The 15052-nt window shown below is 46.0% G+C and overlaps 1 protein-coding gene across 1 annotated transcript in view; it reads left to right on the top strand.

Moving 5' to 3' along the window:
- The window catches only part of LGALS8 (galectin 8), a 225922-nt gene that overhangs the window by 63276 nt on the left and 147594 nt on the right, over positions 1 to 15052 (top strand). The window contains exon 5 of the mRNA XM_069234484.1: positions 14438 to 14557. Within this exon, the coding sequence (XP_069090585.1) occupies positions 14438 to 14557 (120 nt within the window). The remainder of the gene's footprint in view (positions 1 to 14437; positions 14558 to 15052) is intronic.

The raw sequence follows: 15052 nt of genomic DNA, 5'->3' as shown, positions 1-15052 counted from the left end.
AGGGCACCCCCACCACTGGAAGTGGAATGAGGGGGGCCTTTGGATGCCCACCTGTCTTACCACTGGCTTGACAGGTGGGGCAGGAGAGGCAAAACTCCTTAACCATGTTGGACATATTGGGCCAGTAGAAGTGGTTGACTAACCTCTCCCACGTCTTGGTTTGTCCCAAATGTCCAGCAAGGGGAATGTCATGGGCCAATGTTAGGATGAACTCTCTGAACAGCTGAGGCACTACCACTCTCCTAGTGGTACCAGGTTTGGGGTCTCTGGCCTCAGTGTACAGGAGCCCATCTTCCCAATAGACCCTATGTGTTCCATTTTTCTTGCCCTTGGACTCTTCAGCAGCTTGCTGCCTAAGGCCTTCAAGAGAGGGACAGGTTTCTTGTCCCTTACACAGCTCTTCCCTTGAGGGTCCCCCTGGGCCTAAGAGCTCAACCTGATAAGGTTCAAGTTCCAAAGGCTCAGTTCCCTCAGAGGGCAGAACTTCTTCCTGAGAAGAGAGGTTCCCTTTCTTTTGCTGTGTTGCAGTTGGTTTCCCAACTGACTTTCCTGTTCTCTTGGTAGGTTGGGCCATTTTTCCAGACTCCAGCTCTACTTTTTCACCCTGTGCCTTGCATTGTGCTCTTGTTTTCACACACACCAGTTCAGGGATACCCAGCATTGCTGCATGGGTTTTTAGTTCTACCTCAGCCCATGCTGAGGACTCCAGGTCATTTCCAAGCAGACAGTCCACTGGGATATTTGAGGAGACCACCACCTGTTTCAGGCCATTGACCCCTCCCCATTCTAAAGTAACCATTGCCATGGGATGTACTTTTCTCTGATTGTCAGCGTTGGTGACTGTGTAAGTTTTTCCAGTCAGGTATTGGCCAGGGGAAACCAGTTTCTCTGTCACCATGGTGACACTGGCACCTGTATCCCTCAGGCCCTCTATTCTAGTCCCATTAATTAAGAGTTGCTGTCTGTATTTTTGCATGTTAGGCGGCCAGACAGCTAGTGTGGCTAAATCCACCCCACCCTCAGAAACTAGAGTAGCTTCAGTGTGGACCCTGATTTGCTCTGGGCACACTGTTGATCCCACTTGGAGACTAGCCATACCAGTGTTACCTGGATGGGAGTTTGGAGTGGAACCTTTCTTGGGACAGGCCTTGTCTCCAGTTTGGTGTCCATGCTGTTTACAGCTATGACACCAGGCCTTTTTGGGATCAAAGTTTTTACCCTTGTACCCATTGTTTTGTGAAGAGGCTCTGGGCCCACCCTCCTGTGCAGGTTTTTGGGGGCCTGTAGAAGACTCTTTACTATTTTTAGTTTTGGTTGTCTCATCACCCTTCTGCTGGGGAGTCTTTGTGACCCCTTTCTTTTGGTCACCCCCTGTTGAAGTCTTGGACACCCTTGTCTTGACCCAATGGTCCGCCTTCTTTCCCAATTCTTGGGGAGAAATTGGTCCTAGGTCTACCAGATGCTGATGCAGTTTATCATTGAAACAATTACTTAACAGGTGTTCTTTCACAAATAAATTGTACAGCCCATCATAATTACTTACACCACTGCCTTGAATCCAACCATCTAGTGTTTTCACTGAGTAGTCAACAAAGTCAACCCAGGTCTGGCTCGAGGATTTTTGAGCCCCCCTGAACCTAATCCTGTACTCCTCAGTGGAGAATCCAAAGCCCTCAATCAGGGTACCCTTCATGAGGTCATAAGATTCTGCATCTTGTCCAGAGAGTGTGAGGAGTCTATCCCTACACTTTCCTGTGAACATTTCCCAAAGGAGAGCACCCCAGTGAGATCTGTTCACTTTTCTGGTTACACAAGCCCTCTCAAAAGCTGTGAACCATTTGGTGATGTCATCACCATCTTCATATTTAGTTACAATCCCTTTGGGGATTTTCAACATGTCAGGAGAATCTCTGACCCTATTTATGTTGCTGCCACCATTGATGGGTCCTAGGCCCATCTCTTGTCTTTCCCTCTCTATGGCTAGGATCTGTCTTTCCAAAGCCAATCTTTTGGCCATCCTGGCTAACTGGATGTCCTCTTCACTGGAGTTATCCTCAGTGATTTCAGAGTTGTTGGTCCCTCCTGTGAGGGAACCAGCATCTCTGACTATTATTTGTGGAGTCAGGGCTTGAGAAGCCCTGCTCTCCCTAAGTAGGACTGGAGGGGGGGAATTTCCCTCCAAGTCACTATCTTCATCCTCTGAGTTGCCATCCTCAGAGGGGTTGGCCTTTTCAAACTCTGCCAAAAGCTCCTGGAGCTGTACTTTGGTAGGTTTGGGGCCCATTGCTATTTTCTTTAGTTTACAGAGTGACCTTAGCTCTCTCATCTGTAGATGGAGGTAAGGTGTGGTGTCGAGTTCCACCACATTCACATCTGTGCTAGACATTATGCTTCTAAAAGTTGGAATACTTTTTAAGAAACTAAAACTGGTTCTAGAATCTAATTCAAACTTTTAACAAACTTTTAAACTCTAAAAGAAATGCTAAACAGGATCTAACACAAGGCCCTAGCAGGTCTTTTAAGAATTTAGAAAACTTTTCAAATTGCAAAAATCAATTTCTAATGACAATTTTGGAATTTGTCGTGTGATCAGGTATTGGCTGAGTAGTCCAGCAAATGCAAAGTCTTGTACCCCACCGCTGATCCACCAATGTAGGAAGTTGGCTCTGTATGTGCTATTTCAAAGTAAGGAATAGCATGCACAGAGTCCAAGGGTTCCCCTTAGAGGTAAAATAGTGGTAAAAATAGATAATACTAATGCTCTATTTTGTGGTAGTGTGGTCGAGCAGTAGGCTTATCCAAGGAGTAGTGTTAAGCATTTGTTGTACATACACATAGACAATAAATGAGGTACACACACTCAGAGACAAATCCAGCCAATAGGTTTTTGTATAGAAAAATATCTTTTCTTAGTTTATTTTAAGAACCACAGGTTCAAATTCTACATGTAATAGCTCATTCGAAAGGTATTGCAGGTAAGTACTTTAGGAACTTCAAATCATCAAAATTGCATGTATACTTTTCAAGTTATTGACAAATAGCTGTTTTAAAAGTGGACACTTAGTGCAATTTTCACAGTTCCTGGGGGAGGTAAGTTTTTGTTAGTTTTACCAGGTAAGTAGGACACTTACAGGGTTCAGTTCTTGGTCCAAGGTAGCCCACCGTTGGGGGTTCAGAGCAACCCCAAAGTCACCACACCAGCAGCTCAGGGCCGGTCAGGTGCAGAGTTCCAAGTGGTGCCCAAAACACATAGGCTAGAATGGAGAGAAGGGGGTGCCCCGGTTCCGGTCTGCTTGCAGGTAAGTACCCGCGTCTTCGGAGGGCAGACCAGGGGGGTTTTGTAGGGCACCGGGGGGGACACAAGTCCACACAGAAATTTCACCCTCAGCAGCGCGGGGGCGGCCGGGTGCAGTGTCGAAACAAGCGTCGGGTTTGTAATGGAAGTCAATGAGAGATCTCGGGATCTCTTCAGCGCTGCAGGCAGGCAAGGGGGGGGTTCCTCGGGGAAACCTCCACTTGGGCAAGGGAGAGGGACTCCTGGGGGTCACTTCTCCAGTGAAAGTCCGGTCCTTCGGGTCCTGGGGGCTGCGGGTGCAGGGTCTCTCCCAGGCGTCGGGACTTTAGGTTCAAAGAGTCGCGGTCAGGGGAAGCCTCGGGATTCCCTCTGCAGGCGGCGCTGTGGGGGCTCAGGGGGGACAGGTTTTGGTACTCACAGTATCAGAGTAGTCCTGGGGTCCCTCCTGAGGTGTCGGATCTCCACCAGCCGAGTCGGGGTCGCCGGGTGCAGTGTTGCAAGTCTCACGCCTTTTGCGGGGAGCTTGCAGGGTTCTTTAAAGCTGCTGGAAACAAAGTTGCAGCCTTTCTTGGAGCAGGTCCGCTGTCCTCGGGAGTTTCTTGTCTTTTCGAAGCAGGGGCAGTCCTCAGAGGATGTCGAGGTCGCTGGTCCCTTTGGAAGGCGTCGCTGGAGCAGGATCTTTGGAAGGCAGGAGACAGGCCGGTGAGTTTCTGGGGCCAAGGCAGTAGTCGTCTTCTGGTCTTCCTCTGCAGGGGTTTTCAGCTAGGCAGTCCTTCTTCTTGTAGTTGCAGGAATCTAATTTTCTAGGGTTCAGGGTAGCCCTTAAATACTAAATTTAAGGGCGTGTTTAGGTCTGGGGGGTTAGTAGCCAATGGCTACTAGCCCTGAGGGTGGGTACACCCTCTTTGTGCCTCCTCCCAAGGGGAGGGGGTCACAATCCTACCCCTATTGGGGGAATCCTCCATCTGCAAGATGGAGGATTTCTAAAAGTTAGAGTCACCTCAGCTCAGGACACCTTAGGGGCTGTCCTGACTGGCCAGTGACTCCTCCTTGTTATTCTCATTATTTTCTCCGGCCTTGCCGCCAAAAGTGGGGCCTGGCCGGAGGGGGCGGGCAACTCCACTAGCTGGAGTGTCCTGCTGGGTTGGCACAAAGGAGGTGAGCCTTTGAGGCTCACCGCCAGGTGTGACAATTCCTGCCTGGGAGAGGTGTTAGCATCTCCACCCAGTGCAGGCTTTGTTACTGGCCTCAGAGTGACAAAGGCACTCTCCCCATGGGGCCAGCAACATGTCTCGGTTTGTGGCAGGCTGCTAAAACTAGTCAGCCTACACAGATAGTCGGTTAAGTTTCAGGGGGCACCTCTAAGGTGCCCTCTGTGGTGTATTTTACAATAAAATGTACACTGGCATCAGTGTGCATTTATTGTGCTGAGAAGTTTGATACCAAACTTCCCAGTTTTCAGTGTAGCCATTATGGTGCTGTGGAGTTCGTGTTTGACAGACTCCCAGACCATATACTCTTATGGCTACCCTGCACTTACAATGTCTAAGGTTTTATTTAGACACTGTAGGGGTACCATGCTCATGCACTGGTACCCTCACCTATGGTATAGTGCACCCTGCCTTAGGGCTGTAAGGCCTGCTAGAGGGGTGTCTTACCTATACTGCATAGGCAGTGAGAGGCTGGCATGGCACCCTGAGGGGAGTGCCATGTCGACTTACTCGTTTTGTCCTCACTAGCACACACAAGCTGGCAAGCAGTGTGTCTGTGCAGAGTGAGAGGTCTCCAGGGTGGCATAAGACATGCTGCAGCCCTTAGAGACCTTCCTTGGCATCAGGGCCCTTGGTACTAGAAGTACCAGTTACAAGGGACTTATCTGGATGCCAGGGTCTGCCAATTGTGGATACAAAAGTACAGGTTAGGGAAAGAACACTGGTGCTGGGGCCTGGTTAGCAGGCCTCAGCACACTTTCAATTGTAAACATAGCATCAGCAAAGGCAAAAAGTCAGGGGGCAACCATGCCAAGGAGGCATTTCCTTACACCCATTCCCCCACTACTTCTTTAATCAAGCCAGTGCCATCATTGCTCCCAAACTATGTAATACCATCAACCGCTCCATCGAAACTGCTACCTTGCCAGACACCTGGAAACATGCAGAGATGAACCCGCTCCTGAAGAAACCTTCCGCAGACCCAACTGAGCTGAAAAACTACAGACCAGTCTTGCTGCTCCCTTTTCCAGCCAAGGTAATCGAAAAAGTGATCAACACACAGCTCACCGAGTTTATTGAAGCCAACCGCATCCTCAACCCCACCTCCCCCATCTGGATTCAGGAGCAACCATAGCATCGAAACTGCACTCCTAGCAGCCACAGATGACATCTGTTGCCTTTGACACCGTCTCACACACCACCCTGTGCACCAGACTATACAACGCCGGCATTTGTGGCGAAGCCCTCTAGTGGATCCACTCCTTCCTCACTGGCCGAACCCAGAGAGTCAGGCTCCCACCTTTCACTTCGCAGCCTACGGAAACCAGGTGCGGAGTTCTCCAGGGCTGCTCCCTGAGCCCCACCCTCGTCAACATCTACATGACCCGACTCCCCGAGATTGTCAGACAACACCGGCTCAACATCATCTCATACTCTGGCACACAACTCATTCTTTCCCTCACCAAAGAACCATCAAGTGAAGTCAGTCACTGACTGGATGAGGGACAGCTGCCTCAAGCTCAACTCGGACAAGACGAAGATCCTCATCCTGGGCCCCACCACTTCCCCATGGGATGACTCCTGGTGGCCTAGTAGCCTCAGAACAGCTGCACCTAAGACTGACCACAGCCGCAACCTCAGCATCATTCTCGACTCATCACTGTCCATGGTCTGCCAAGTCAAAGCCATCTCATCATGCTTCCGCACCCTTTGCCTGCTCCGGAAGATCTTTAAGTGGATTGCAAATTGGCGCAAAAAGAACAGTCACCCAGGCACTCGTCAGCAGTAAACTAGACTACGGGAACGCACTGTATGCCGGAATCAACAAAAAACTCCAATCAAGACTCCAGAGAATACAGAACGCCATGGCCACACTGATCCTAGACATCCCCCGCCATAGCCACATCTCTGCCCCTCTGAGAGACCTACACTGGCTGCCCGTCAACAAACGCATTACCTTCAAACTCATTACCCATGCATACAAGGCCCTCCACAACATCAGACCTGCCTACCTCATCCACCACCTCTCCGTCTACGAACCCACGAGGCAACTCTGACCAACACAAAAGGCCCACGCTACCCCCAGGATCTGGAAGAGCACGGATGGAGGAAGATCCTTCTCGTACCTCTCTGCGCAGACAGGGAACTCAATGCAGCTCTACCTCAGGCAGTCTCCATCGCTGGCTCAGTTCAGGAAGGACTTCAAGACCTGGCTGTTTGACTGACCCAGTTCCCCCAGCTAGCGCCTTGAGACCCACTTTGTGATAAGCCCTGCTGTATAAATGATTGATTGATTGATTGATTGACTGATTGATTGATTGAACCAAATCTTTACAAACCAAAATAACAAAAGCAGAGCCTGATTTCAAGGGACTTTTCTAGCACAAGCTTACTTTTGCTCATCAATGCACCAAAAATCTAAAGCATCTACCAAACCCACATCAACTACCTGTTTTTGTGGGACAGGAAGATGCCTGAACTGCATACTCTGTAATAAGTTATTGTTGGGGACATGGTTGTTCATCCCAAAACGGACAAAAAAATTAAGACACTTTTTAGATTGTAACACACAATATGTAGTGTATGGCAATAAGTTTCCATGGGGCTTAATGTATGTTGGCAAAGGGGAGAGGAAGATAAAAGTGTGGTTCATTGAACATAAAAGCATGATAAGGAACAAAAACACAAACTCTTGCACATTGGTTGGATCATGATCGCAACATAGCTCAGTTACATTTCTTGATCCTGTAGGTGATTTCACCTAACCCTGAAACAGATATAAACAAAACCTTATCTCAAAGAGAAAAGTTCTGGATACTAAATTGGAGGCTTTTTTACCTCAAGGTCTCAACGATAAACTGGAGAGGTTATGTTCCCTGTGAGATCCCCAAAAAAGGGGCATTTCACTCATATACTTCAGATTTGTGTTATATTCAAACTATTTTCTAGAGTCCATGTGTTTTTCATATTCTTGGTTGGTCTTTGCCACATTTTCAATAATAACACCATTCAGATATTTCACCAGAATGGGATCGTATTTTGGAGGGTCTCAGTTTTGTTCACCTCAGGCAGCATTTACTCATTATTTCATGCAGGGTTAAAACACTCAGACATATTACAAACATTTTGTACCATTAGACTACATATATACATCAGGAAATGTCATATCAATATCCTCAGTTACACTGCCATTATATCTTTTCATGAGCAATCTGGCACACTTTGCAGTCTTTGTATACGACACGACATATATAGGTGAAGTACTTTTTTATTGTATCTGTGAAACGTGTTACACAGACTGACGAGTTTTCATATACCAGACTTGTTTTCAGTGTTATTTTAAATGTATTCTATTGAGTCATATATCTCTCCCTTCAAATTGGTTTTTTGACAATTCTTTCTTTTTTTACCACTTATGTGCATTATAACTCCTTATGGATGCATATCATTTACTGTATGGCATTTACTACATTGTTTTTTATCAACAGATCTCTGCAATTTAGCACTGGTTTGTTTCGTTTTTCTCGTCATGCATGCTTTAAATGCTTTCACCTTCAGTCTGTTTACTATATTGATTCCATTAGGTGCACGTGCCCACCAGGTTAAATCACTAATGGGCTCGGGTTGTTTGCACCAGCATCTTCTATGGTGGAACGTCAGTTTCGGACAATCGCTGTGTCCTCACTACAAGTAACTACTCTTGTGGTCACTTTGAACATTTATTTGTTGAATTGGTTTTTAGGTCGAGCGTAGCAGCGTGCAAGCTCTGCTTTCCGACGTGTTGTAATCTATTTGTGGGGTTTAACCACGACCATCACTTTCATTCGTTCTTGGGCTTGCCTTTTAAAAATCCGTTGATGTCAGTGGTAAATGCTTTAATTTGTCCCGTTTTGGGGCAGTTTTTTCACCGCCTTGTAGACTGACGCTGTTACATGGATGATTGCACCTTTGCCGATATGCTTTAGTGTGGCAAACTACTTTTTTATTTTGTCTCTCCCCGTCTTGCGCCATGGTGCTTTAAAGTTTAATACAGTGCACACTCGATCAGATATTGGAGCGCTATGCATGAGCACCAGTTACGTCACATTGTTTTCCTTTGTCTTTCCTTCGTGCTCCCTGGCGGCAGGAGACCAGAAATGCGTTGGCTTGTTTTAATTGTGTTCGCTGTAGTGGTTGTTAGAAAAACATGTTAGAGTCACTCGCCCTGAAACTCACTGACAAAGATATGCCTCTGCAGAACCTCTATGGCGTTACTCTTCTCTTTCTAATGAATCCCCTCCTCTTAATGTCTCACCAAGACAGTTCTTATATATTGTTATCTCCTATCTTGAGTTAAACAGATCGGCAGTATAGTAAGTGCGAGCAGCTGGCTGCAGTACTGAGCAGTACTTAAGTTGGTCACTAGATGGCAGTGGAGGATTAAAACGAATAAATATATTTTATCCTTCTACATACACACACCAATGACTACAAATTTAACTTGAAATCCACGGCTCTTACATATTACGCTCTTACATTCTTATATGTTTCTTCATTTTTTGTATGCCGATTAGGTACACCTTCTCACATCGGCTCAAAGAGAAGGGACTTGTTTGTAAATATCCAGAACGTCAGAATATAAATCAGTTGTTTTTTTTATTTTTTTTAATTAATGGTGTTTTCTGTTTGGAATTGTGAAGGGATGCTTTCATAGGACCTATATGTTGTACAAGTGACCGCACACCGACAAGAAGAGAATAGAAGTTCCCATGTTCGCACTATTGGTCTCTCTTGGTAAGCAACTTCCAAAGGATATAGTAAGGATCATAATTAACGCTCATATATCCCACCTACTGATTTTTCACATAAGTACAGACAGAAAACATTGTGTTTTACTGTCCATTTATTTTTCAAAACGGATGCATACAGAAATTAAGGCTCATATTTATACTTTTTGACGCACAACTGCGCCAACGCAGTTGTGCGTCAAAAATTTTACCACCGGCTAACGCCATTCCAACACGCCATGCGGGCGCCTTATTTATGGAATGACGTTAGCCGGCGCTGCGGACTGGTGTGCGTCAAAAAAAATGACTCACACCAGGCAGCGCCGGCGTATGGGAAAATGGGGGTTGTGCGTCAAAAAATGGTGCACGTCAGGTCTGAGGCAAAATTCAGGCCTCAAACCGGATTTGCGCCATTTGTTTTGATACCCAGCCTCCATTGACATGACTCCTGTCTTAGCAAAGGAAGGAGTCATGCCCCCTTGCCCAATGGCCATGCCCAGGGGACTTATGTCCCCTGGGCATGGTCATTGGGCATAGTGGCATGTAGGGGGGCCCAAATCAAGCCCCCCTATGCCACAAAAAAATTCAGAAAAAAATACTTATCCGAACTTACCTTTCCTTCCCTGGGATGAGTCCCTCCATCCTTGGGTGTCCTCCTGGGGTGGGCCAGGGTGGCAGGGGGTGTCCCAGGGAGCAGGGGAGGGCACCTCTGGGCTCCTTCCGAGCCCACAGGTCCCTTAACGCCTGCCCTGACCCAGGCGTTAAAAAACGGCGCCCATCAGGCTGTGCGTCGTTTTTTAAGGCCCACCCCCTCCTGTGCGTCAAAATGACGTCAGAGTATAAATATGGGGCACAGGCCTTAAAGTCATTTTTTGGAAGGGAACGCCTACCTTGCATATAATTAACGCAAGGCTGGTTCCCCCGTCCAAAAAATGACGCACATGGTGGAATTTTGACGCCTGCGGGGTCGGACGTCAAAGTATAAATATGGGGCAGGGTTTGCGCCGATTGTGCGTCAAAAATTTTTACGCACATTCGGCGCAAACAGAGTATAAATATGCCCCTAAGTACTTTTGAGTGATTTTACTTGCCTTTCATCACCAATGCCAGGCTAATACCTGTACAGCCTCACAGCATAGCTAGGCAAAACCGGTTAATACGTTCTTTAATATCTGCAGATGTTCACTTTTAGGTCAAGCGCTCAGGCCCTTTCCAACCTGCTGTTATCAATCTGTGGACTTTTAACCACGCCCATCTCACAGCCATTACTTCTGGCTGTCTTGTGCCTTTTTTGGGGGGAATTGTGTTAGCCAGCCAGCAGCTCTGATGGAGGGATGGTGAATGTGGTATTCTATTTGAATTAGCATGGCAGATTTAAATTAGAGTGCTAAATGGCAACATTTTTATTTTTGGCTGCAGATAGAGGAAGAAGGTAAATGGAAGTGCTTTAGTTATATGCAGGGCCACTGGAATTATGTGGCAGGAAAAAAAAATTTATAAGGCAGGGTGGGCAACTTATATGGCAAGAAATGTCCAGTTATAAATCCACAATGCCAATAGCTGTAACTGCATTGCAAATGCTTGTTATTTTTTATTTTTTACATGGGCACTATTTTCATGATTCACGATTTTGACAGAGCATGCTGTAATTGGGCACGACTCGCAGTAAACTACAGGCACCGCTGGTTACGACTGCCAGACCAGAACGGGGTCTGTCTGATATTATTCCACGGGTTTCCGTGTGGTATACACATTTAACCCACCAGTGGTTTATTTTCAGGTATGGCTCATTCTGATTCTCTGGTGTCTCAGCGTGGATTTTCACTTCTTTTAATTACAATTTGTTTACTTTTCACTTTAGGCTGCGCACGTTTGAGGCTGATTAGGTGACTGCTTATTGGCACATGAAGTATATCACACACATAGGGCCTCATTATGACCCTGGCGGTAGAGAACCGCCAGGGCCAACGGGGGCGGGAGCACCGCCGACAGGCCGGCGGTGCTCCCTTGGGCATTCTGACCGCGGCGCTTTGGCCGCGGTCAGAACGGGAAAACCGGCGGTCTCCCGCCGGTTTTCCACTGCCCCTAAGAATCCTCCAAGGCGGCGCAGCTCGCTGCGCCGCCGAGGGGATTCTGACAATCCTTACCGCCATCCTGTTCCTGGCGGCTCGCCCGCCAGGAACAGGATGGCGGTAAGGATTGTCGTGGGGCCCCTGGGGGCCCCTGCAGTGCCAATGCCAATGGCATGGGCACTGCAGGGGCCCCCGTAAGAGGGCCCCGCTAGTATTTCACTGTCTGCATAGCAGACAGTGAAATACGCGACGGGTGCAGTAGCACCCGTCGCACCTTCCCACTCCGCCGGCTCGATTACGAGCCGGCATCCTCGTGGGAAGGGAGTTTTTCCCTGGGCTGGCGGGCGGTCTTTTGGAGACCGCCCGCCAGCCCAGGGAAAAACTCATAATACCCTCCGCGGTCTTCTGACCGCGGAGCGGTATTATGGAGGGCGGCATCCTGGCGGGCGGCCTCCGCCGCCCGCCAGGGTCATAATGAGGCCCATAGTATTGAGGTCATTCATAGACGACTCACTTGTGAGTGATAATTTGCGCTTTTTGTATTGCATGATGCATGCTGGTCTATGTAGTTTCCTTCAGTGTTTTTTCAACCACGGGTACATTCATTTTCTCATCTTTTTCAGTGACTTTACACATCTCAGGTGATGATGGGTTCTCATTATGGCCATGTGGTGTGACAGGTTCTGCATCTTATGCTATTTTCTTGAGGACTTCTAGACGACTGTTTGGTCACTTTCGCCCCTGGCTCTTGATACTTTCGCTGCATGCAACGTATTTACCAGCATGTTCCAAAATATGGGGAACTTTTCTCTTTTCATTGTTCATTTTTACGTGCTGAAATCAACACATATCCATTTCTTCTCTTTTGTTTCTCTTTTTGTTTCCCTACTTACTGCCTTTATTTGACCTCCATGTTTCCCATTTCATTCATAGTTACCCCTGATAAAGGACTTTTACCTGAAATGCATTGGGTTATGTTGTCAGTCATTTCCATAAGAAGATTGTTTAAGTGATATACTCTGGTATTTCATTTCTACAAGTGAGGAGCAACATTTGTATCTACTTCACAGGGAGGGATTTGCTGTTCCAGAAAAATCATCAGAGCCTGATTACATTTGAAGCCGTAAGGCCTACATAGTAGTGTGCTTTGGGCCTGGCCTACATCTGTTGACCAGCTATTTATAAAAGGTTTTATTTTGCCAGGTCGAAATGGCAGTTTAAAATTGCACACACAGGTTGCAATGGCAGTTTAAAACTGAACACACAGGCTGCAGTGGCAGGCCAGAGACATGTTTAAAGTGCTATTTAAGTGGATGGCACAATCAGTGCTGTAAGCCCACTGGTAGCATTTAATTTACAGGCCCTGGACACAGGTAGTGAGTGCCACTTTACTAGGGGCTTAGAAGTAAATTAAATATGCTAATTGTGTGTAAGCAAATTCTGCCATGTTTTAAGGAGAGAGCTGAAGCACTATAACACTGGCTAGCAGTGGTAAAGCGTGCAGAGTCCTAACGCCAGTAAAAACAAAGTCAGCAAAAAGGAGGTTTGAAGGCAAAAAGCGAGGGGGAAAGCCACGCCAACGATGCCAGGTCTAACAATGTTTACTCAGAAGATTTTGCTATTTTGTTGCTTGGGTGGTGATAAGAGGAGCAGTGAGTGAACATTGTGGGGCTGTGGTTTGCCTTGGTTGTTTGCTAAGTAATTCCCAGTGTTGTAGTAAGTCGGCAAGGTTGTGGATGTATGTTGACTGCTGCGTGTGCTGATTTGTTGCAGATTAGTGATACGAAGACTAATGCAGGGAGATGTGGTGTGTATAGCCGCAGACTGACTTGGCTGTTTGTCAAGTCAATTCCGATGAGGCGAGATGAGGGATGTGAAAAAATAGCAGTTGCCTGTGCTCTTTAAGTTAAAACGTTTAGAAATTCATAACATACATTCAAAAATCCATTCCGGTCTTTGTTCAGTGAAGGTTAAAACGGCCTACCAGTGAAAATGTATACTAATTTCCAAAAGACTCTATCAACTATTTGCAGAAAAATGTATATTATTTTGGACGGTTATATGTCAGAATATCAAGCACACAAATATCATTCTACAAAATATGATAGCCAGAATATTGACTACCAAAATGTTGTGAAGGTAAGTAGATATAGGTTAAGTGTAGATTCTTAACTCCACATCTGTGTGTCTTGCTGATGTATGTCTACTTTCACATATTTTGGTAGCATATTTAAAACTCAATATTCTGATAACATTCCATTTCAAAGAGTGTCAACTCGATTGTGATTTTAAAAATTAAATTGAGTTACCACGCTCGAGACATCAGATCATGCTCTTCTTGAAGGTATCTGTTTCCTTTGCTTTTACGCAATGGGTGTTTCTCTGGATTCCCGCTGATGTGTTTTTATGAAGGAGGTCGATAAGACAGCCACATTGGCCACTTTTTAGACATTTTGTGATTATTACTGTCTCTCTGCCTCTTAAGCCCTCATGTTTGATTTGTTTTAGTAGTTTTTCGTAAGATAGTTGCTTCAATCCAGTGTGGGCATATGTGGCACGTCTTCCCACTGCTACTGAATTAGAAATCTATTATTTATTACTAACACATATACTTGTAAATGTTGTTGTTATCTCTCAATCCTTCTCAGTTTCAGTTGTTATTTTTGTTTACAAGAGGCTGTGGATGTAAACATAGAAGGCAACTAACGAATGCAGGATATCCATAACAGGCAAGGCCAGGATTGACCACGAAGCACTCGCAAGAATACCTCCTCCAGCCTTGGTGTTTTTAAAGCTTTGTTGATAGTTTCCATTTCTTACTAACCGATGTGTTGTTCCCTTTGACTGGTAATTTTCAGGCGTTGTGGGCTAGCAATACAGTGTTATGTTGGTATTTTTGTACATCCGGGCTCACACACTGTGAAGCAAAGCTCCCACTGTGCCAAATCTGAATCACGTGCCTTTATTCTGCATGGTATTAAAGTTTGGGATATATGCATTTATAGAAAATCTAACCAGCTTGTTCATGTTGTTCGGATATTTTTGTGTGGTGGTAAGAATATCAATAATTATACTCACCTTCTCCTTTTTTAGGTGGCTGCAAATGGCAAACACTTGTTAATTTACAACCACAGGATGAACTTGGATAGAGTGGACACTCTTGGGATAAGCGGAATGGTGAAGATTGACATGATCCGTGTGGTTACTAACACGGTAATTTATTTGTTTCACTTTCAGTTCACAATTTTTCTGCTCACCCGATGATTATCTCAAAGTTAGTATTTAATTACAGCCACACTCTCTTGCCTGCCTCTAACAGAAAACGTCTAAACTAGCATTCACAAAGGTTATGAGAAAGGGAGTAGCCAGAAAATTAAAATACCCCAAGTTGTAATGGCACCAAGCAATCTAAGCAAGTTGCGTCAACCCTTCCCAGAAGAGCTTACTTAGCTCTTCCGACAAAGCATCTATTCATGCTTTCTCTCATTCATCCACCCATCCTTTCACTCATCCATCCCTTCACTCAGTCATCCATCCATTGATCGATTCATTCATTTACCCTTTCACTCATAGATCCAGCCCTTCATTTACTGATTCATCCATTTCACTCACACATCCATCCATCTTTTCACTCGCTCACCTTCCCACCTTTTTGTGTTAATTATGGGCCTTTTGCCTGCCGAGTTGCAGACACAAGAGGCCCATCAA

The sequence above is a fragment of the Pleurodeles waltl genome, chromosome 5 (genome assembly GCF_031143425.1).
Source record: "Pleurodeles waltl isolate 20211129_DDA chromosome 5, aPleWal1.hap1.20221129, whole genome shotgun sequence".
Taxonomy (NCBI): Eukaryota; Metazoa; Chordata; class Amphibia; order Caudata; family Salamandridae; genus Pleurodeles; species Pleurodeles waltl.
Note: the sequence above shows the minus strand (reverse complement) of the source record. Positions and strands in the feature narration are given on the sequence as shown.